General features: G+C 44.9%; 1 protein-coding gene and 1 long non-coding RNA gene across 2 annotated transcripts in view; one reads left to right on the top strand and one right to left on the bottom strand.

Annotated features, from left to right (window-relative positions):
* The window catches only part of LOC148129199 (uncharacterized), a 155,049-nt gene that overhangs the window by 100,238 nt on the left and 32,311 nt on the right, over window positions 1-22,500 (bottom strand). The window lies entirely within an intron of this gene.
* SHBG (sex hormone binding globulin) lies at window positions 227-6,727 on the top strand. The gene is given in 7 exon segments (XM_026692611.2): window positions 227-523; window positions 1,525-1,686; window positions 3,743-3,911; window positions 4,070-4,215; window positions 5,371-5,506; window positions 5,509-5,586; window positions 6,417-6,727. Coding segments are annotated over 7 exon segments (1,143 nt in total). The 5' UTR covers window positions 227-241; the 3' UTR covers window positions 6,587-6,727.

Here is a 22,500-nt window from a genome sequence, read left to right as displayed (position 1 = left end):
AGACAGACAGACAAAGACAGAAAATGGGAAAGACAGAGAAAAAGAAAGAGAGAGACAGAGAAAAAGAGAAAGGGGGAGAAAGAAAAAGTGAAAAAGAGAAATGGAGAGAAATAAAGAGTGAGAAAAGAAAAAGAGAAAGAGACAGACAAAGACACAGAAAAAGAGAAAGATAGACACAGAGAGAAAGGAAAGAGAAAGAGACAGAAAAAAGAGGAGAAAAAAGAGAGAGAGGGAGGTATGGATGGTGCCGTGCCTTCCCCATCCAGGAGGGGTCTGCAGCAAGACTGGCCCACTGATTTCTCCCCCGAGACCCTCCCTGTTCCTCCCACCCAGTGCAGCTTCCTCCTTCGACTTCCGGACCTTTGACCCGGAAGGGGTGATCTTCTATGGGGACACCGGTCCTGACGATGACTGGTTCGTCCTCGCGTTGCGTCGGGGGAAACCGATCATGCAGATCCATAACACCCTCACCAACGTCACCGTCTCCGGAGGGCAGCGCCTCAACGATGGCCAGTGGCATCAGGTAAGATGGGGTGGCTGGGTGATAGGCGGTCCTCGGCCTACGGCCACCATCGAGACCAGAATTGCCGTTGCTAAGCGAGGAAGGTCGTTGAGTGACGTGGCGCCTTGTCTTTTCGCCCCTGTCGTTGATTGAGTAGCCGCCGGCGTTAAGTGAATCGTGCGGCCATTAAGCAGATCCATTGACCTTGCTTGTCGCAAAAAGGGAATCAACATGACCCTCCGGGATACGGCGACTGTCATAAATGTGAGGCAGTTGCCAAGAGTCTGAATTTCAGTCGCGTGATCCAAGGGGATGCTGCAACGGTCGTAAGTGCAAAACATGATCAGAAGTCATTTTTTCCCCCCAGTGCCATTGTAGCTCACTAAACGAAAGAAAGGAAGAGAAAGAGAAAAGGGGACGGAGCAAAAGAGAAAGGGAGGGTGAGAGAGATTGAAAGAATGTGAGAGAGAGAAAGAAAGAGAAAGGAAGGGAGGGAAAGAGAGGGGAAAAAGAGAGAGGAAAAAGAGAGAGGAAATGAGGGAGAGATAAAAAGGAAGGAAGGAAGGAAAATGAGAGAAAAAGAAAAAGGGAGGGACCAAAAGAGAGAAAGGGAGGAGAAAAGAGAGAGACAGAAAGAAAAGAGAGAAAGGGAAAGGAAGAGGGAGGGAGAGGAGAGAGAAAAAGTGAGAGGGAAAGAGAGATAGAAAGGGATGGAGATAAAAAGAAAGGAAGGAAGGGAAAAAGAGAAAAAGAAAAATGTAACAGTCACTAAACGAACAGTTGTCAGTCAAAAGCTATTCTCATATATTTGCTTGCATCTTGTGTCAGGGAGTTCCGCAGGCTGACGCATTGAAATGGAGCTGGTCGTAAGTCGAGGACTACCTATCAGCTAAAGGAGAGCGCCCCCTGCCCCACCTCTATGTTGTCCACGTCCTCTTGTTGGGGGTGGGTATCCCCCGATTCTTTCTGACCCTCCTGTTCCTCTATTCCCGTACGCAACTTCTCTTGTGACCTCCGGCCAGATCACGGTGAGGAACGAAGGACACTACGTGATGTTGTTGGTCGACGGAGACGACCAACTCACCCTCAGCCACGTCTCCCACCCGATCGTGAACCAGCCCGCCCCTCAGATGCGCATCGGAGTAGGCGGCTTGTTCATCTTGCCGAACGAATTGCTGGTCCCGGTAAGATGGATTCGTCTCCTTCCCCTGGTGGCCGTGCCCCAAGACCAAACAACGGCCTAAGATCCCCGGTGGATTCCTTCTCCCATGGTTTCATCAACCCCCTCTTTCCTCTAAACCGGTGTATCTCAAGCTTGGGAGCTTTTAAGAAGGATGGACTTCAACTCCCAGAATTCCCCAACCAGCCATGCCTGGTTTCTTTCCCCCTCTTATCCTTTAAAGCAGAGAGATTGCAGAGAAAAGGATTATAAAAGAGTAAACAGGCCACATCAAAAGGAATGCATTAGTGCCAGGAAACTCTGGGAGTTGAAATCTACACTTCTTAAAGCTTCCAAAATTGAGAAACACTGCTCTAAAGTAATCCAAAACACTTAATTTTCACCCTCTCTCGGTTTTATTCGCACAACAGCCCTGCAAAGTAGGAGAGGGAGAATAAGGATAACAGAAAAGGAGGGTTTGAATTTGGGCCTGGCTCAGTCAAAACATGTAGCTTGAGAAATAGGCCCATCTAAAGCTTTTGGGTAGGGGTATTTGAATCATGGCTTGTTTGAGCCATGGTTTGAGCCACTCAACCTGGTCACCAGACATAAAGCACCATTCATGAGCCATGGTGTCTGGATTTGTCCCATTGTGCTATACTAGAATTTACTGCAACTAATAGAAGAGGGGAGAGGAGAGGATAATAAGCTACAGAACAGAATGAAAGGGAATAGAACAGAACAATAAAATCCAGAATAGTAACAGAACAAAATAGAATAATAAACAGAACAGAATAGAATAGAATAGAATAAGAGAGAAGAGAAGATAATAATAAAATCCAGAATAGAACAGAATAGAATAGAATAATAAAATACAGAGTAGAATAGAATTGTGATGATCCGGGGCATGGTACAAAGGCAACACAGTCAAATTAGCAATTAGAGTCCCTTTACTATCTCCAACTTTGCCCCCAATGTCCAGCTGGATAAAAACTCTCCCAGGAACAGCCTTTGACTGCAGAAAATTAAGTCCAAAAACAAAGTACATACAAACCGTAACTAAAAATCCACACAAACCACGCTGCAGTAATTAACTGGACAAGAATAGAATACAACAGAACAGAATAGAATAATAAAATACGGAACAGAACAGAATAGAATAATAAAATACTGAATAGGAATAGAATACAACAGAACAGAATAATAAAATACAGAACAGAATAATAAAATACAGAACAGAACAGAATAATAAAATACAGAACAGAATAATAAAATACTGAATAGGAAGAGAATACAACAGAACAGAATAATAAAATACAGAACAGAATAATAAAATACAGAACAGAATAAAATACATAATAGGAATAAAATACAACAGAACAGAGAACAGAACAATAAAATACAGAACAGAACAGAATAATAAAATTCAGAACAGAAGAATAAAATACAGAACAGAATAAAATACAGAATAGGAATAAAATACAACAGAACAGAATAAAATACAGAACAGAACAGAACAAAGTAATAAAATATAGAACAGAACAGAATAAAATACAGAATAGGAATAAAATACAACAGAACAGAATAAAATACAGAACAGAACAGTACAGAATAATAAAATACAGAATAGGAATAAAATACAGAACAGAACAGAATAATAAAATACTGAATAGGAATAGAATACAACAGAACAGAACAGATCCTCATCTTGCAACTGGCCTTGACTTACAATTGCTCAAAGTGACAACAAAAATCCACAAAATCCACAAAAAGCCACAAAAATCACAGTTGTAGAATGGGGCTCGGTCCCACGATTGGTCCGTTTTATGACTGTCGCGACTTATGACCACGACTGGCAGGCTCCCTTGCCTTATGGCCGTAAACCAAGGACCCCTGTCGAACCACGATTAATCATCTAACCACAACGCCAGGATCTCCCTGCCACCTGTTCCCTCCCCCCCAAATGCCACCCCCCGCCCAATTTCAACAAGTCTTTTGTCTTTCCGCCGGCTGTCCTCCCCCTCCCCTCCCTGGTCCTGACCCCCACACACACCTACACCGGCGACTGATGGGCGCTGCAGCTGAACCCGGCCCTGGACGGCTGCATCAGGCGCTGGGACTGGATGAACACGAGCCAAGAGTGGCACGAGGGGGCATCCTTGCACGACCGCGACGCCAAGGCCTGTTTCACCACTGTCCAGCGTGGCAGCTTTTTCCGTGGCAACGGAGGGGCCGTCTTTGCGCTGTCAGGTACGCGGTGGGCACCGCAGGCCGCAGAGTCCCTAAGATTGGGAGGGCAGGGTCCCTCGACGCCCGGTGAGGGCGATGCCCCTATCTCACCGAGGGGTCGGCAGTCGGTTTGCCGCAGCCGCCCAAAAAGGTGCCAGCCACGCCCTCCTGTCTTGCAGACCTGCCCAGCGGTCTCAGCCCCACTGATGGCACTTGGCTGCTCTCCGTGCAGCTGCGGATCAGGGCTGGCCCCCAGCTGAGCTCCCTGGTGGCCGTTTTGGGGTTCAAACAGCGCCCGGTCCTGCGCCTGACACTACAGCACACGGTGAGAAGGGTTGGGGCAGAGACATCCTCGTCTGAGATGTATCCACACGCGGATACAACACACACACACACACACACACACACACCTTTGCTGGGGGTGTGTGTGGAGGGAGGCCTGGATGGCTATTGGGGTGCCCACCAGATGGGTTGGCCCAGGAATGTCTGCCAGGAGGGGCGAAAAGTCAAGATGGCAGCCGCAACCGGGTCAGGAAAGCTCCTGGCCTTCTCTGGCTTTAGAAGAAAGGGAGGGATGGAAAAATGGATGGAAGGATGGATAAACGGATGGAGGGATGGAAGGAAGGATGGAGGAAGGATGGAAGGATAAAACGAAGGATGGAATGAAGGAAGGAAAGAAAAGAAAAAGAAAGGTGAATGAAAGTTTGGAATGGATGGATGAAAGTGGAAGGAAGGATAGAAGGAGAGATGGATGAAGCAATGGATGGATGGAAGGATGGAAAGATGGATGGAAGGAAGGAAGAAAAGAAAGAAAGATAGATGAAAGGTTGGATGAATAAATGGAAGAACGGATGGATGGAAGGGGAAGGAAGGGCAGAAAGATGGATGGATTAATGGGTGGATGGAATGAAGGATAGATGGATGGAAGGAAGGAAAGATGAATGAAAAGGTTGAATGAATAAATGGAACAACGGATGGATGAAAGGGGAAGGAAGGGCAGAAAGATAGATGGATGGATGGAAGGAAAGAAAGAAAAAAGATGAATGAAAGGTTGGAGGAATAAATGGAAGAATGGATGGATGGAAGTGGAAGGAAGGATAGAAGGAGAGATGGATGGAGTGATGGAAGGATGAAATGATGGGTGGATGGATGTATGGAAGGAAGGAAAGATGAATGAAAATGGAAGAACAGATGGGTGGGAGGGGAAGGAAGGACAGAAAGATAGAAGAATGGAAGCGATGGATGGAATGATGGGAGGAAAAATGAAGGTATGGAAGGATAGAAGGAAGGAGAAAAGGATGGAATGATGGATGGATGGTCCAAAGGGGAGATTTGAGACAATCCTCAGCCAAGGTGTGAGTGCAGGGCGTCATGGACCTGTGAGTACCAAGGACCCCCTCCCTGAGGGGGGGAAGCCATAGAAGATGCACTCAACCCCCCCTACCTCCTAACCTGGTTTGTGGCCTCTCCTCCCATCCAGGATCTGACGGCCGAGCTAAGTAACCAGACCGTTCTCCTTCTCCCTCTCCCTGAGGGGGCTGCCTGGACAGCCCTCCTCCTCCGCCTCACCCCCTCCTCCTTCACGCTGAGCCTGGGCGACACCGAGATCTCCAAGCCCACCCCAAGGCCGAGTTCGAGAGCCTGCAACAACTCTGGCTGAACAACCTAGGAAGCCTGGTCGTTGGGGGCGAATCTGGTACGTCTCGCCTGGAGGGGGTGATGGGGGTTAGCCTGACCTTAACACCTGCTTTAAAAAGGGGGTGGGGTGTAGGTAGGGCACCCCGAGTGGCTTGAATACAGAGGTGGTATTCAGGCGGTTTGGGCGGTTCGTGCGAACCGGTAGTGGAAATTTTGACTGGTTTGGACAACTTCTGGCTGGCCCCTCCCCTTCCAGGAGCCCCCTCCCCGCCCGTTTTGGCTCCCAGGTAAGTGCAGGGCAGCCTACTAGGCCCAAAACAAGGCGTGGCATGTTTTGCTATAGTCTACTCCTAAATCATCTTAAATTGTCAGCTGGGCAGCATATAAATATACAGTAAAAGATAATCTCACCCTGCCTCTCTCCAATCTTGTGGCGTGGAGTTCCCCAGGCTAACGATGGCATTGATGTTTACCCTCGGGTAGGTTTTGAATACAGGCCGTCGTTGACGGATGGATACGGCTCAGGCCAACGTTTCCGAGGCTAGGCAAGACCGTCGTTAAGCAAAGTTTGGTCCCCTTTTATGACCTTTCTTGCCACTGTTGTTAAGTGAATCGCTGCCATTGTGGTGACCGCGGTCGCTGAATGAATCTGGCTTCCCCGCTGACGTCGCTTTGTCAGAAGTGTCGCAAAAAAAGGGATGCAGGTGACCCCGGTAGGCTGCGACCGTTATAAATAGGAAGCAGTTTGCACACACGCGTTTGAATTTTTGTAGCATCTTGTGGCTGGGAGTTCCACAGGCGAACGAGGCATTGAAAGGCAGCCGGATTTATATTCGAGTGGGTGTCTATTATTCCTGAGTCCTTTTTTCCCCACGTCTTTTATTTCAGGAGAGGAAAAATCTCAGGAGGGTCATTTCTTCCATGGCTGCCTCAGCGAGATCCGGGTTCAAGACCACGAACTGGACTTCGACGAGGCTCAGTACCGGAGCGATTCCATCTCAGCGCACAGCTGCCCCGGAAGCCTGGAAGGCAAAGTCGATGAGGAAGATGGGCCCTAAAAGGAGGGCGGTGCTACTGCATGCCCGCACACACCTGGACAACCTCCCCACACCTGGGCACATGTGCCCTTAGTCTCCCAGAATCCCCCAGCCAGCATATCACTTTCCCATTTAATTCTAATATATCAGTTTTCTACTTAATTGTCACACCATCTCACTTACCTTCAACTTGTTTATTAATTTAGCTTGTCGTGGGTTATTGTTTTCCACTTTTCTGATGTCATGGTATATCACATCGGCCGCATTTTCACTGTCTATTAAGAAAGTTATCCAATCCGCTTGAAAAATGGGTGGACTTCAACTCCCAGAATCCCCCAGCCCCCCTACCAGTTTCCCATTTAATTCTAATATATCAGTTTTCTATTTAATTGTCACACCATCTAGCTTACTTTCAATTTGTTATTAATTTAGCTTCTCTTTTTCACTTTTTCTGAAGTCAACGTATAGTACGTTGACTGCATTCCCCCCATCTATGAAGAAAGCTACCCAGTCAAAAAATACAAAATGGTCCAGCCACATTTATTCTTGTCCTATCCATGCTGTGTTCTGGGAATGCTGGCTGGGGAATGCTGGGAGTTGATATCCACCTGTCTTTAAGTTTCCCATGGTTGAGAAATATTAGTTCAGGTTGATCCGGAGTTGAAGGCCTGCCACCAAGCTGGTGTGAGTAGATTTCTCGTAACCTGTAGTAGCACCGTCTGCATTCACGTTTCCTGGAAAATATTAATCATCATCGTAATAAGTAGAGGGAACGTTGCAGACTTTGTTGCAACTAATAAAAATCCTTTAAAAAAATTATATGGAAAGCACAATTTGTAAAAGATAGATGAGGAAAAGGTGGGTGGATGAATAGTTGAGGTAGATAGATGGAGGGAGGGAAGGATGATTAGATAGATGATTGGATGGATGGATGGATGGATGGATGGATGGATGGATGGATGGATATAGATGACAGACGGATGGTGATAGATGAGGAATGGGTGGATGGATGGGTAGATAGATAGATGGATGGATGGATGGATGGATGGATGAATGGATGGATGGATATAGATGACAGACGGATGGTGATAGATGAGGAATGGGTGGATGGATGGGTAGATAGATAGATGGATGGATGGATGGATGGATGGATGGATGGATGGATGGATAGATGGATAGATATAGATGACAGATAGATGATGATAGATGAGGAATAGGTGGATGGGTAGATGAGAGATAGATAGATAGATAGATAGATAGATAGATAGATAGATAGATAGATAGATAGATAGATAGATAGATAGATAGATAGATAGATAGATAGATAGATAGATAGACAGACAGAGGTAAATAGATGATAGATATAGATAAATAGGGATAGATAGATAGATAGATAGATAGATAGATAGATAGATAGATAGATAGATAGACAGAGGTAAATAGATGATAGATATAGATAAATAGGGATAGATAGATAGATAGATAGATAGATAGATAGATAGATAGATAGATAGATAGATAGATAGATAGATAGATAGATAGATACAGATTAACAGTTGGAAGGGACCTTGTAGGTCATCTAGTCCAACCCCCCTGCCCAAGCAGATAGCGATATATATATATAGTAGAATCCTAGGGCTGGAAGGCACCTTGGTGGTCATCTAGTCCAACCCCTTGTCCAAGGCAACAGTCCTTATGCCATTCTGGACAAATGCTCATCCAATCTTTGGACAGAGCGCCCGCCGTTCCAGGAGCCAAGCCGTTCCACTGATTTTCCCCATGAATTCTTTTTTTTTTTTACCCCAGAAGAGAAACCTCCCTTTGTGAGTCGGATGAGGATCCTAAACCCAGGGCTGGAGGGGGGTGGGGGGGATTTTGCGTCACTCACTCAGCCTCCTTTCCTGCGTCAAGAGACGGCTCCCACGTGGCCTCCCCCTCCCCACCTCTCCCCTTCCCTGCTCTTAACCAAAAGTGACTTGGCCTGATTTGCAGGATATACGAATACCAACACACACACACGCACGCACACACACAAAGAAGGTGCAGCGAGGGATGAAGTCACAAGCTCTTTAAGGACACGAGACTAGAATTGTGCTAGCCTGCTCGAAAATAATCCATGTCCTTGCGTAGAAGAAGAAGAAGGGGGAAAGGGAGGGCCAGGCCTTGGAACGGCATACCCAGGCAGTGGCCTCTTGCACATTTGCACGCCTCTGCCCACGGCCCCATCTTGTGGGACCAGCACGGCAGAGACAACGACACACCATCAGTGCTGAAAAGCATCCCAGGTGGGCTGGAATTTCTCCCTTCGTTGTGGGGCGGGGGGGACACAAATGCACACACCCAATTTTGGTGCCTGTTCTGAAACCTGGTTTCAAGAGAGCAAACCCAAGACAAAGGCGGCAGCAGCACCTTTTAATGTTTCATCTATGAATCCTAAAAGGCCGCTTCCAACTAATTAGCTCCGACAAGAAAGAGCCTTGCCAAGTTTTTGCGAGGCTGCCAAAAAACAACAGATAAGTAGTTTACAACACAAGAGTCTTCAAATATCAACTGGAATGTCCATGAGGCTGAGTTTCAAAACGTCTTTGCTTCCTGCAAAGAAGGTTCGCTTCATAGCTGGCTTTTTATCTTCGTGAAGGAGGGGCCATTACCTTGCAGCCTTACTCCCGAGTCACCCGTGCTGTTGTAGCTGCTCTTTCCTGCAAGCAACCCTGCACGCACTTGGCACAGGCTCCTCGGGAACCTCCTCATCGCTGCTGCCAGCCCCCACAATCTCTGAAGGCAGCAGTCCACTCCCTAATGGTCCTGGCCCCTCATCTGAGTCTTCGCTCTCCTCAGCCGTCTGCATCTGCTGCCGGCTAACCACAACAGTGCAAGAGATTTTGTGCCAGAGGCCAGTTGTTCTTTGCACACTCCTGCAAACGTGACCAGGCCCTCGTGTGAAAAAGCCTTATTCCATCCAAGGTGTGTGGGGGGGGATATTTTTAGATAACACCCTGCAGATTGGAGAGAATTAAATTTTGGAACCAGCTGGCTGATCTTATCCATCTTTTTAAAACCGCTCTCTTCCAATAAAAAAATAAACAAACAAACAAATAAATAAAGTGGATTATGTTTCTTTGCAACCTAAAAATCGAGGAAAGCTAGAAAGTTTCTTTGCAATGTAAAAATAGAAGGAAGCTAGAAAAAAATCAGGAAGAAAAAGGAATAAAGGGAGAGACAAAAAAAAGGAATTTATTATTATTATTTTTTCATTTGTTGGTTCAATTTATATGCCATCTATCTTGCCAAGAGGCGATTCTAGGCAGCTTACATAGTAGTCCTCCCCATTTAGTGGCTGTTCAAAGTTACAACGGCAGTGAAAACGACTGTTGCTGCGTCTCAACAGGGAAGCCAGATTCACTTAACGACCGGGTGACTAACTTAACGTTGGTTCGTTAAAAAACTATGTGGTTGGGCTTAGTTTTTGAGGAGAAAAATAAGAAGGAAAAATTCTGCCTCCCAGAATCCATCAGTATTCCTCTGGCTAGTGTCCTGTCAGTGTGTGAAGAGAGTGGAGGGCTGTTTGGAAACTGAAACAGTATTTGCTGTGTGAGCAAGAAGGAGACAGCAAGGAGCCTGGGCATGGCTTAGCTCAACTGTTCTGGACTGAAGCTGCTTGGTGCTCTGAAACTGAAACTCCTCTGCTTGTGTTTTGCATTTGGAAGAGATTCCTTTCCAGGTGGGGAGGGGGAGTAGAACTCCTTAGCATCAGATTGTGTTAATAATAATAATATAGGAAATACTAATAGCTCTGATGGTCATTTGGAAAAATCCTTTCTTAGCGAGCCCCTAGAAGCCAAGAGGAACATACATGCCAAATTTCAAATTTGTAGGCTTGATGGTTCTGGAGATCTTGTGATGATGCGTGAGGGGCATTTCGCTTTTATATAGATTTATCTGAATTCCTACTAGGATAAATTCATTTTTCCATCCAGGTTTCAAAAGAAAAATTTGCATCCTGGTTCTTTAAGCCAGTGGTCGTCAACCAGTGCGACAAATTTCACAAAGACTCACTTTTGGCGGAGTTTGGGGGACAAAAAGAAAGAATTGTACGGCTTCTGCTGCTTTCCTTGCATGAAGCCAAAAGTCTCTCTCTCTCTCCCTCCCGCTGAGAATGGAGATGGTATCCTGCGATCCCAAATAAAGAACGATTGATCACTAGGAAAACGGGGTGGGGAATTTTCCTGCAGAGTTTTTTTGGGGGGGATTTTCTCAGGGTCTCTGGTCTGCAGGATTTAAAATGATGAGTTTGGTGGTCCCTGAGGTCCAAAAAGGTTGGCGACCCCTGCTTTAAGTGACTAAATAATATATATGTATTAATCAGTCTATTGGATTCATTATTAACTGCATTTAGAGAAATGCAAACATTTTGCTATCTTACCAAGAAGTAATTACAATTTATTTATTAGGTTAATTATATTGGTATATATTAATTATATTGGTATATTGGTATATATTGTCTGAGCAGGGGGTTGGACTAGAAGATCTCCAAGGTCCCTTCCAACTCTGTTATTCTATGTTTTTTGTTTGATGTTCTACGTCAGTTGCTCCTGCTTGATTCCATGAATTTGGGTGAGGGCCAACCAAGGAATCCCCGCCAGCTGGCCGTCCTTTCATCTATTTTTCATGTTAGTAGCTAGAAAAAGGTGATTGTATGTCGCCTCCGTTTTCAAGATGGAAATCTAACATCTGCGATTTCCCAACTGTGACTGTGTAACCAGAATCTGGAACCTGGTAAATATTTGATGGCTCATCTCTATAAGAGAGACGTAAGGAGAGCAACTGGATTGTTTTCATCAATGACAAGAAAGGTTGGAAATGAATGGAATGGAATGGAATGGAATGGAATGGAATAGAATAGAATAGAATAGAATAGAATAGAATAGAATAGAATAGAAATAGAAATAGAAATAGAAATAGAATAGAATAGAATAGAATAGAATTAGAAATAGAATAGAATAGAATAGAATAGAATAGAATAGAAATAGAAATAGAATAGAATTAGAAATAGAATAGAATAGAATAGAATAGAATAGAATAGAATAGAATAGAATAGAAATAGAAATAGAAATAGAATAATGGATTGGAATAGAATAAAATTAGGATGGGATGGGATGGGATGGAATAGAATAGGAAGAACAGAATAGAATAGAATGGAATAGAATATAGAATGGAATAGAATAGAATATACAGTAGAATAGAATAGAATTAATATGGAATGAATAGAATAGAACAGAACAGAACAGAACAGAACAGAATATAGAATAGAATAGAATATAGAATGGAATGGAATGGAATGGAATGGAATAGAATAGAATAGAATAGAATAGAATAGAATAGAATAGAATAGAATAGAATAGAATAGAATTAATATGGAATAAATAGAATAGAACAGAACAGAACAGGACAGAATAGAATAGAACAGAACAGAACAGAACAGAATAGAATAGAATAGAATAGAATAGAATAGAATAGAATAGAATAGAATAGAATAATGGATTGGAATAGAATATAATTAGAATGGGATGGGATGGGATGGAGCGAATAGAATAGAATAGAATAGAATATATAGTAGAATAGAATAGAATCAATATGTAATGAATAGAATAGAATAGAACAGAACAGAATAGAATAAAATATAGAATAGAATAGAATATATAATAAAATAGAATTAATATGGAATAGAATATAGAATAGAATAATAGAATAGAACAGAAATAATATGGAATAGAATAAAATATAGAATAGAATATAGAATAGAATATAGAATAGAATAATAGAATAGAATAGAAATAATATGGAAAAGAATAGAATATAGAATAGAAATAATATGGAATAGAATAGAGCATAGAACAGAACAGAATAGAATAATAATTTTATTGTCACTTTGAATCAAGTTATCATTCCATTCCATTCCATTCCCCTCCCAGTCTTGCCTTGACAAATACCTGACTGTGTGAACGATCCTCAGGTTTCTTCCCAATACAGCTAGTCCTTGACTTATGGCCACAATTGAGACCAACGTTTCTGTTGCTTAAGTGAGACATTTGTTAAATGGTTTGGGGTTTGGGAGGGTTTGCCCCATTTTATGACCGTTCTTGCCACCATTGTTAAGTGAATCACTGCAGTTTCGAAGTTAGTAACATGGTCGTTAAGCAAATTCGGCTTCCCCCCCCCCTTGACTTTGCTTGTCAGATGGTCGCAAAAGGGGATCAGGTGACCCCCGGGATGCTGTGACCATCATAAATCTGAGTCGGTGGCCAAGTGACTGAATTTTGATCAGGTACTGTGGGGATGTTGCAACGGTCTTGTGAATAATTGTCATAAATCCCTTTTTTCGCTGCTGTTGCAACTTTGAACGGTCACTAAATGAGCCATTGTAAGTCGAGAACAACCTTTATTCCTTCTTTTTTGCTTAATTCCTGTTTGGGTGCTTGGGCAGGGGGTTGGACTAGATGACCTACAAGGTCCCTTCCGATTACCTGTTATCTGCTACACTAGATTAATGTAAGTGAAATACCACCTGTCGCCACCAGGTGGCGCATAGAGCTCACAGTGTTTCTCCCCCCCTGCTCCACTTGAAGACTGGTGGACTTCAACTCCCAGCATTCCCCAGCTAGCGTTGGGCTTCCTCCTCAGCTGTGATAATTAAAGGCCTGTCTTGATCCTGGTTAAAGCCTTTTCCTAGGCCCGGGCACTCCGAACATGCTCAGGAAACCCTCAACCCTTCACAGGGGATCAGGCTGAGGGTGCATCTCCCAGAATTCCAGTCGGCCAGCTAGAGATTCTGGGAATGAATCTTCTTCCCACACACTTACAGATTAGGAAAATTAGAGCAATTGTCAGGAATATAGGCCTGGTTGACTTTGGCATTCTGGTGAATTCTGGGAATTGAAGTCCACCGCTCTTTAATAGATAACAGATCATCAGAGTCGGAAGGGACCTTACAGGTCATCTAGTCCAACCCCCCGCCCAAGCGGGAGACCCTACACCGTTTCTGACAAATAGCAGCCCAATCTCTTCTTGAGGGTCTCAAGTGATGAAGCTTCCTTCATTTTGCTCTTCATTTTGGCATGTTTGTTTGAAAAACATAGATCTAGAAAACTACATAGATCTAGAAAACCACAGAGTTCCCAATTTTGGCCTCTGAGGGCCCGAGATGCCCAGCACAGTGGGGGAATTCTGGGAGTTGAAGTCCCCCCACCCCTTCTCCAAATGGCGAAGGGTGACAAAAACCCCACTCTACAGTGGCATTTGAGAAAGCCATGTGGGGGTGGGGGAAGACAACGCAGAGCCGGCCCAGCAAGAGGTGAGGGAACAGTCTCCGAGCCGAACCTCTCTTCCCTGTGAAGAGGTGGCACGAGGTCAGACCTCATTGAGGAAGAGAAAGCTTTTGTCTTCAAGTCGTAAAGAAATCGAAGCGCAGTTACAAAGCAGCAGGGCAGGGCTGCCGACTCTCCCCCTTGCCCTTCCATCACACACACACACACACCTTCCCCCCTGCAGCGACAAACCATGATTTGCAAACCAGAGAAAACCGGTCTGGGGTCCTTCTTCCCCCCCCACCACCACCACCACCTTCCAACCCCCTGGATTCTTGCCCAGCTGGTTTGGGTCGGTCAGTCGCCTGGGGGAAATGCAAAAAAGCCCACAAAAGGACGAGAAAATCTCCATTCTTGCAAGGCTGTGTGTTTGTGTGTTGCGTGGGTGTGTTTTTGTGTCTGTGAGTGAGTGTGTGTGTGTGTGTGTGTGCATGCATTCATCAACTTGCCCTGCAGTATTGACCTCTGGCACCGCCATCGGCGCCTGCTTTGTTGATTCGTGTCAGACACATCCCAAATTCAAACACAACTAGTTCTCTAGTTACGATGGTTCGTTTAGTGACCATCCGGAGCCCCAAAGGCCTGGGGAAAAGGGACTTTGGACTATGTTTCACACTTACAGCTGTCTCAGCGTCCCTGTCAGTCCTGTGATTCAGACGCTTGGCGACCGACTCGTTATTTATGTCGGTCGCAGCGTCCCCAGCGGTGTGTGTGTGTGTGTGTCACAGAATCACAATTTGGCTGGGGGGGGGAACATGGGGGATGCCAGATTCACTTAACGACCATTGTCGCTGACTGAACAACGGTAGCAATTCCCGTCATCGCTTCACAATGGTCTCGATCAGCAACGGAAATGGGCCCGGCATCTGAAATTTGAACCCCGCTGCAACAGTCACTAAGTGGGAAAATGTGGCCCTAAGTCCCTTTATTCCAGCGGCTGCAACAGTCACTAAACTGTATCTGAATAAATATAATTAAATTTGGAAATATTCTGCTGTCAAAGAGAGGACGGAGCCCCGTTGAGGAGGGGGAAAGAAAAACAGGTTTCTATTTTACCCCCGCCTGCTGGGAATCCGAAGGGATTAACCTCAATTCCCCAGGGAGGGGAGGGTGGAAAGAAACCCAAGGATCCCGGGTTCAAATTCCTTCCGGGGGCGATTTCTGCTTTCCTGCCCCGGCAAGAGCGTCATCATCATCTGCCTGGCATTTAACCCAGATTAATCCAGGAAGAGGAAAGAAACCTGGGTAACAAGGCCAGCCAAAGAGAGCGGAGAATGTGGGTCACGGATTTCGGCCCCTGCCTGCTTGCATTCAAGGGGGAGGGGGGGCTGAGTCTTTTCTGACCAACTCATGACCCTCCCAAAAAAAAATAATTTGGGGAGGGGGCAGTGCCCCCCAATTCTAGGGCACTTGGCACATCCCCAGACTCCTCCTTGGGGTGCCAGCTTGAAAGCAGCTCTGTTGAGGTGAATGAGGTCATGGCTGCCCAATGCTGGACTACGTTTCCCAGAATCCCCCATTCTTCTCCCAAGGCATTGTGGGAGTTGTAGTCCCCCCCCCCGCCAAATCTGGAAGGCTCAGATTTGCCCATTCAGCCCCCCTGCCCCACTTTTCAGGGACCCTCTTCCAATACCTTGACTTTTTAATGCAAAGTTGAGTCCATGGGGGGGGGGGGAATTAGATTCACTTAACGACCATCTGATTCCTGTAAAGCACGGCAGGAATTTGCTTAACAATGAACTGATTCACTTAATGGCTGCAGGGGTTCGTTTATCCGCCATGGCAAAAAAACCCAAAACCCAGTCATAATGTTTCGGTAATTAAGAATTGCCTTGTTTAGCAATGGAAATTCTGGCTCCGATTGTGGTCGTAAGTTGGGGACATAGTGGCTGGAGAATCCTGGGAGTTGAAGTCTACAAGCGGCCAAGGTTGGAAACCCCTGTCCTAGAACAGCATTTTCTAAAATTGACAACTTTTAAGATGTGCAGACTTCAACTCCCAGAATTCCCCAGTCAAGATGACTGGCTGGTGCATTCTGGGAGTTGAAGTCATAAAACCACTAAGTTGGATACCCTTGTCCTAGAACAGCATTTTTCAATCTTGGCAATTTCAAGATGGCTGGCTGGGAGATTCTGGGAGTTGAAGTCCACCAGTCAGGAAGTCTCTATCATTAAACTGACTGGGGAATTCTGGGAGTTGGTCCATATGTCTTAATACCGCTAAGATTGGATACCCTTGTCCTAGAACAGCGTTTTTCAATCTTGGCAATTTCAAGATGGCTGGCTGGGAGATTCTGGGAGTTGAAGTCCACCGGTCAGGAAGTCTCTATCATGAAACTGACTGGGGAATTCTGGGAGTTGGTCCATACGTCATAAAACCACTAAGATTGGATACCCTTGTCCTAGAACAGCGTTTTTCAATCTTGGCAATTTCAAGATGGCTGGCTGGGGGGCATTCTGGGAGTTGAAGTCCACTGGTCAGGAAGTCTCTATCATTAAACTGACTGGGGAATTCTGGGAGTTGGTCCATATGTCTTAATACCACTAAGATTGGATACCCTTGTCCTAGAACAGTGTTTTTCAATCTTGGCAATTTCAAGATGGCTGGCTGGGAGATTCTGGGAGTTGAAGTCCACCGGTCAGGAAGTCTCTATCATGAAACTGACTGGGGAATTCTGGGAGTTGGTCCATACGTCTTAATACCACTAAGATTGGATACCCTTGTCCTAGAACAGCGTTTTTCAATCCTGGCAACTTCAAAATGGCTGGCTAGGGGAGATTCTGGGAGTTAAAGTCCACTGGTCTTCAAGTTCCCCAGGCAAGCTAGTCCTTTTCTCTCATTGCAATTCTCCTTGCATCATCGGTGGAGGAAAGTGTGACCCCAGTTTCGTTGGGGTGCCCGTGAAACATGGGTGCAAGGGCAGGGTCCTGTTTGACTTGGGCAGGGGGTTGGACTACATGACCTACCTGGTCCCTTCCAACTCGGATTTATCTGTTAATCTGACTGACCGGGGCAACTTCCTGTCCCGCAGGTGACGGAGACACCATAGAGAAGGAATGCGAAAGAGGAATGCCGGCATTCAAATCGGGGTGTCTAAATTCTCGGGGTGTCACTGCCCTGCCCCGTCCTTGCGCAGGCCAGGCGGAGCTCAAGGAAAAGGAAAAAAGACGAGGAGGTATCGTTGTGTCTCAACACTTAATTAACAATAACAACAACAACCACAGGTGTGGTTTGTCTTTCGGGTTTCTACCTGGCTGTCGGAGGAATGAGGAGGTAGCTGGAATTGGGGCCAGCAGGTCAAGGAGTGTGCCGTCCTCAGACTTACAGCCACCAGGAAAGCCGGCGCTGAGTGAGACGGCCGTCAAGTGGACTTTGCCCCGTTTGGCGACCTTCCTTGCCTCCCCCGTTGTTAAGTGAATTGCGGACGCTTCAAATTGGGTCGTTGAGTGAGTCTGTCTTGTCCCTCCCTTGACTCAGTTCACGTCATTCCTCCCCCTCGTCATCAATATGAGTCAGTGGGCCAAGCATCCAGATTTTGATCACGCGATTATAAGGATACTGCAAAATGGTCATTAAAAGTGGGGAGAAAAAAATCTCTCCTGTCACTTTTTTCAGTGTAACTTTGGTCACTAAGTGAACTGTCATAAGTTGAGGACTGTCTCTCAGGAAAGAGAGGAAGATTCTGGCTGCAAGAGGATTCATTCATGTCGGCTGAGGCATTCAGTGCAAACTTTGCTCGTGTCTATATTCCAGTTTACACATAGTCCTCGGCTTACAGCTGAAACACGGGCTGGAATTTCCAGTCACTAAGTGATACAATCCGTTAAGGAAGTCCTTTACGTGACTGGTCTCGATTTTGCAAATAGTTTTCTATTTTATTTTTAACCACAGTGACAAAATGAATCACAGATTTGTTAAGAATCTTGTTTGAGAAAGGCATTACAGAGTTGTTAAGAGAATCTGACGGTCGTTAAATGAATCCAGACTCCCTGATTGGGCAGATGCCAGTTGGGAAGGTTTCATTCGTGTGGCTGCAGGAACGGGGCAACCGTCGTAAATCTGAGCTGGTGGACAAGCACCTAGCTTGCCATCATATGACTCCAGAAGCGGGTCAACGGTCATAACTCAGAGGAATGTTTTCCCCCCAGCTTTGTCATTAAATGAATCATCATAAATCAAGGACTACCTGAAGTTATTAGGAAGAGATTATCCAACAGAAAGCAGGATATGCCGGCCAGAGTTACTCAACATAGGCAGTCCTCGGCTTACAACAATTCGTTTAGTGACTGTTTGAAGTTACAACGGCAGTGAAAAAAGGGACTTATGACTGTGTTTCACGGACATTGCAGCCTTCCCCATAGTCACGTGATTTACACACTCCGATGCATGACAACCGATTCGCAATTACAACGGTGGTAGTGTCCTGGGGCAGGAAGGTGTCACGTAATTCCCTTTTTTCGACCGTCGGACGTGCAAAATCCAAGGGGAAACCAGGTTCAATTAACAACCGTGTTACTCATTTAACTACGGCGGCAATTCACTTAACAATGCTGGCAAAGCAAAGTCGTAAAACGGGGCAGCTTAACCAAATGACATCCATTTTGGGCTCCAAAATTGCAGTTATAAGTTGAGGACGGCTTGTAGTGAGATGGCGGGGGGGGGACCCACATTCATTAAATCGACAAAATAAGTAAAAAAAAATTTATTCAGAGAAAAACTTTGGATTAAACCTCAAAAGTTTGCCCGTTCTTCCTTCAACTGGCTCGTTGTGGGTTCAAATCCCACCCAAGCCCAGCTGTCAGGATTCCAGCAATTGCCCCAATTAAATCATGATTCTCGAGCCAAACTTCAAAAAACTTCAAAGGATTTATTAGAGGCAAACATACCGGCACTACTACCCTCTATGAAATCAAACCGGAAAGCAAATCTCCCCCCCCTTCCATCTCGAACGGCGTCCTTGTGCGAATCACTGCAAGGAAGGAGATTACGCAGGATCGGATCGAATGCAGATGAAATGCGGGGACGACGAGATCCTTTTTGCGGATTTAATCGGGATTAGTCGGCTGGCCAAACAGAATATTTTAAGAGCATTTAATGCTCAACGCTTAGCAGATCGGGAATATTGCTCGAATCGACGTCATCCTTGCAGCTTGAATCGGGGTGGGATTCAGCCGGTTTGGACCGGTTAGGACGAACCAGTTGTAAAGTTTTCATCCGGCTATGAATCCAGATAGCAATAGCACTTATATACTGCTTTAGAGTGCTTTACAGGCAAGTTGGTCGTAAGATGAGGACCTACATCCTTTCCCCCCCCCCGGATCTTCTCCAAATCTTCTCGCAATCCATCCCCCACCCAATTCCATCTGCGGATTTGGGTAGGTGGGCAAGAGAGCGAGTGCATTCCAAAAGCATTTTCTCTCTGGGCTATAGAAAGCAACTTGGGACCACTTAATGATGGGCGGAATTCAATTCCCAGAATTCCCCAGTCAAGGTGGCTGGCTGGTGCATTCTGGGAGTTGAAGTCCACACATCTTAAAACCACTAATATTGGGGACCCTTGTCCTAGAACAGCGCTTTTCAATCTTGGCAAATTCAAGATGGCCGTCTGGAGGGATTCTGGGAGTTGAAGTCCCACAGGTCTTAAAACCACCAAGGTTGGACTGACTGGGGAATTCTGGGAATTAAAGTCCACACATCTTAAAATCCCTACGGCTGGAGACCCCTGTCCTAGGACACCGTTTTTCAACCTTGACAACTTTCAAGATGGCTGGCTGGAGGATTCTGGGAAGTGAAGTCCACACATCTTAAAATCACAAAGGTTCGATTGATTTGGGGGATTCTGGGACTTGAAGTCCACCGGTCTGGAAGTCGCTATCGTTGAACTGACTGGGGTGTGGATTTCAACTCCCAGAATTCCCCTCCAAAATTGGATAAAATGTTTTTTTTTAATAGACGGTGGGAATGTGGTAGATGTAATATATCTTAATATCAACAAAATGAAAAAAAAAATCCATGACAATTTAATAAACAAGTTAAAAGTGGGCTAGATGATGTCAGTAAGTGGAACACTGATCTGCTGACTGGGGGATCGAGTTAAATGTGGGTGTGACAATTAAACGGGAAACTCTGTTGACTAAGAGATTCTGGGAGTTGAAGTCCACCCGTCTTCAAGTTGCTGAGATTGAAAAACACTTACAAACCTTGATCTGACCTCACAGGCCAACATACTAGATTTAAAATAAGACAAGAACAAATATGATCCTACAGTTATCCCATTTTTTAAAATTGATTAACCTTCTTAATAGACGGTGGGAATGTGCTAGACATAATATATCTTGACTTCAGCAAAATGGAAAAAAATAACCCAGGGCAAATGAATAAAAATGAATAAATAGGTTAAAAGTGGGCTTGGTGGCATGACAATTAAATGGAAAACTGGTCTGCTGGCTGGGGGGATTCTGTGAGTTGAAGTCCATCCAATTTCAAGCTATTAAGGTTGAAAATCTCTGTACCAAACCATGATCTGATCTCATGACCCATGATTTAAAGTAAGACAAATAAGAACAAATGTGGTTAGACAAGGGTTATCACGTATTTTGATTAGGGTAATTTAATAGACGGTGGGAATGCAGTAGATGTAATATACCTTGACTTCAGCAAAAGTGGAGGGGGAAAATAACCCACTTCAAGCTAAATTATTATTTTTTCTAACCTTTTTTTTTTTTAAATTTAAAAATATGATAATGACGTGTGTTTTTTTTAAAAAAAAAACTTGACAAGCTAAATTAATAAACAAGTTAAAAAGTGGCATGAAAATTAAACAGGAACCAATCTGCTGACTGGGGGATTCTGGGAATTGAAGTCCACCCGTCTTCAAGCTGCCAAGGTAGAAAACAGGCTACCCAAAACCTCGATCTGACCTCACAAGCCCAACATTTAAAAACAGGACAAGAACAAACGCAGCTAAATGACTTTATCACGTTTTTTTTTTGATTGAGTAATTTCTTTATAGACGGTTAGGATGCGATATATGTGGATTTCAGTAAAGTGGAGGGAGGGGGATTAACAACCCCCCAAAATAATATTTTTGGTAAAGTTTATTTATTTATTTTTTAAAATTGAAAGAGATGATAATGGTGCATGCTTTTAAAAGATTAATAAACTAAATTAATAAACAGGTTAAAAGCAGGCTGGATGGCATGCTGATGAAGTGGAAAAACTGATGTGCTGACTGTGGAAATCAGGGAGTTGAAGTCCATCCATCTTCACAGCTGTGCAGGTTGCAGGATATTATGCCAAAGGGGGGCAGGCCAGGGGGTCCCTCCCATTCCCTCCCCCCCCCAGGGAAAACAGATTTTGCAAAACAAAACAAAAATATCTGATAGGGAAATAGCTCCACCAAGAGACCAAGATAAGACCTCAAAGGTTTCTTTTCAATTTCCATTCCCCTCCCCCCCCAGGAATTGGAAATAGGGGAGGAGGGGGGATATTTTAATGGGGTGGAGGGCTGGGCACCTCACTTTTCAAAAGCCCCTAAGGGAGAGGATGATGGGAGGGGAGATAATTTCAAATATTTTGCAAGTGGGGGGAGGAGGGGGGAAGCTGAAGGGACTGGCGTGGGGGAGAGTGTGTGTATGAAGCATAATAGAATAAATAAAAGTTGGAAGGGACCTTGTAGGTCCTCTAGCCCAACCCCTTCTCTCTCTCTCAGTCCGTCTGTCTGTCTCTGTCTCTCTGTCTCTGTCTCTCTCTCTCTCTCACACACACACACCAGGTTTAAAGGCCAGACCAGTAGCATTGGCCATTTACAGCCCAAGAAATGGGAAACTGCTGGGTTCAAGAAAGGCCGCCATTTATGTTCGAAAAGCTAAGCAGGGTCTGGGCTGGTGAGGGCTTGGAGGGGCATTTTGGATAAGGGAAAGAGCTTTCCTGAAAGGAAAAATAATAATAAATGCAAATATTGCCACAGGGTGTGTGTGTGTGTGTGTGTGTGTGACACAGGCTTGTCTCGCCGGACTGACAGTTTCTCAAGCTTGATGACTTTTGATGATGGGTGGACTTCAACTCCCAAAATTCCCCAGCCAGCCATGCACCCAAGGTGCCTGTCACCACTGTAATAATCTCGGCTTATTTTTGCCAGTTGTGTTATTTCTATTTGCAGGTCTTTCTTTGTTGTGTTGTTATTGTTGTTATTGTTATTATTGTTACATTTATTTTGCCTGCCCGCTCTAGTTGACTCGGGGTCCCTTACACAATTCTTTCTTTCTTTCTTTCTTTCTTTCTTTCTTTCTTTCTTTCTTTCTTTCTTTCTTTCTTTCTTTCTTTCTTTCTTTCCTTTTCTTTCTTTCCTTCTTTCTTTTCTTTTCCTTTCTCTTTCTCTTCCTTTCCTCCTCCCTCCCCATCTTCTCTCTTTCTTTCACTTTCTTTCTTTCCTCTTTTCCTTCCTTTTTCTTTCTTTTTCTTTCATTCTCTTTCACTTTCCCTTTCTTCCTCCTCCCGCCCTGTCTTCTCTCTCTCTTTCCTCTTTTCCTCCCTTCTTTTCTTCTTTCCTTTCCTTTTCCCGTTTTTCTG

This window comes from Notechis scutatus, chromosome Z (genome assembly GCF_049901735.1).
Source record: "Notechis scutatus isolate UNSWTSFEM ecotype Mainland chromosome Z, rNotScu1.2, whole genome shotgun sequence".
NCBI classification, from domain to species: domain Eukaryota; kingdom Metazoa; phylum Chordata; class Lepidosauria; order Squamata; family Elapidae; genus Notechis; species Notechis scutatus.
This window is presented reverse-complemented; position numbering and strand designations above follow the sequence as displayed.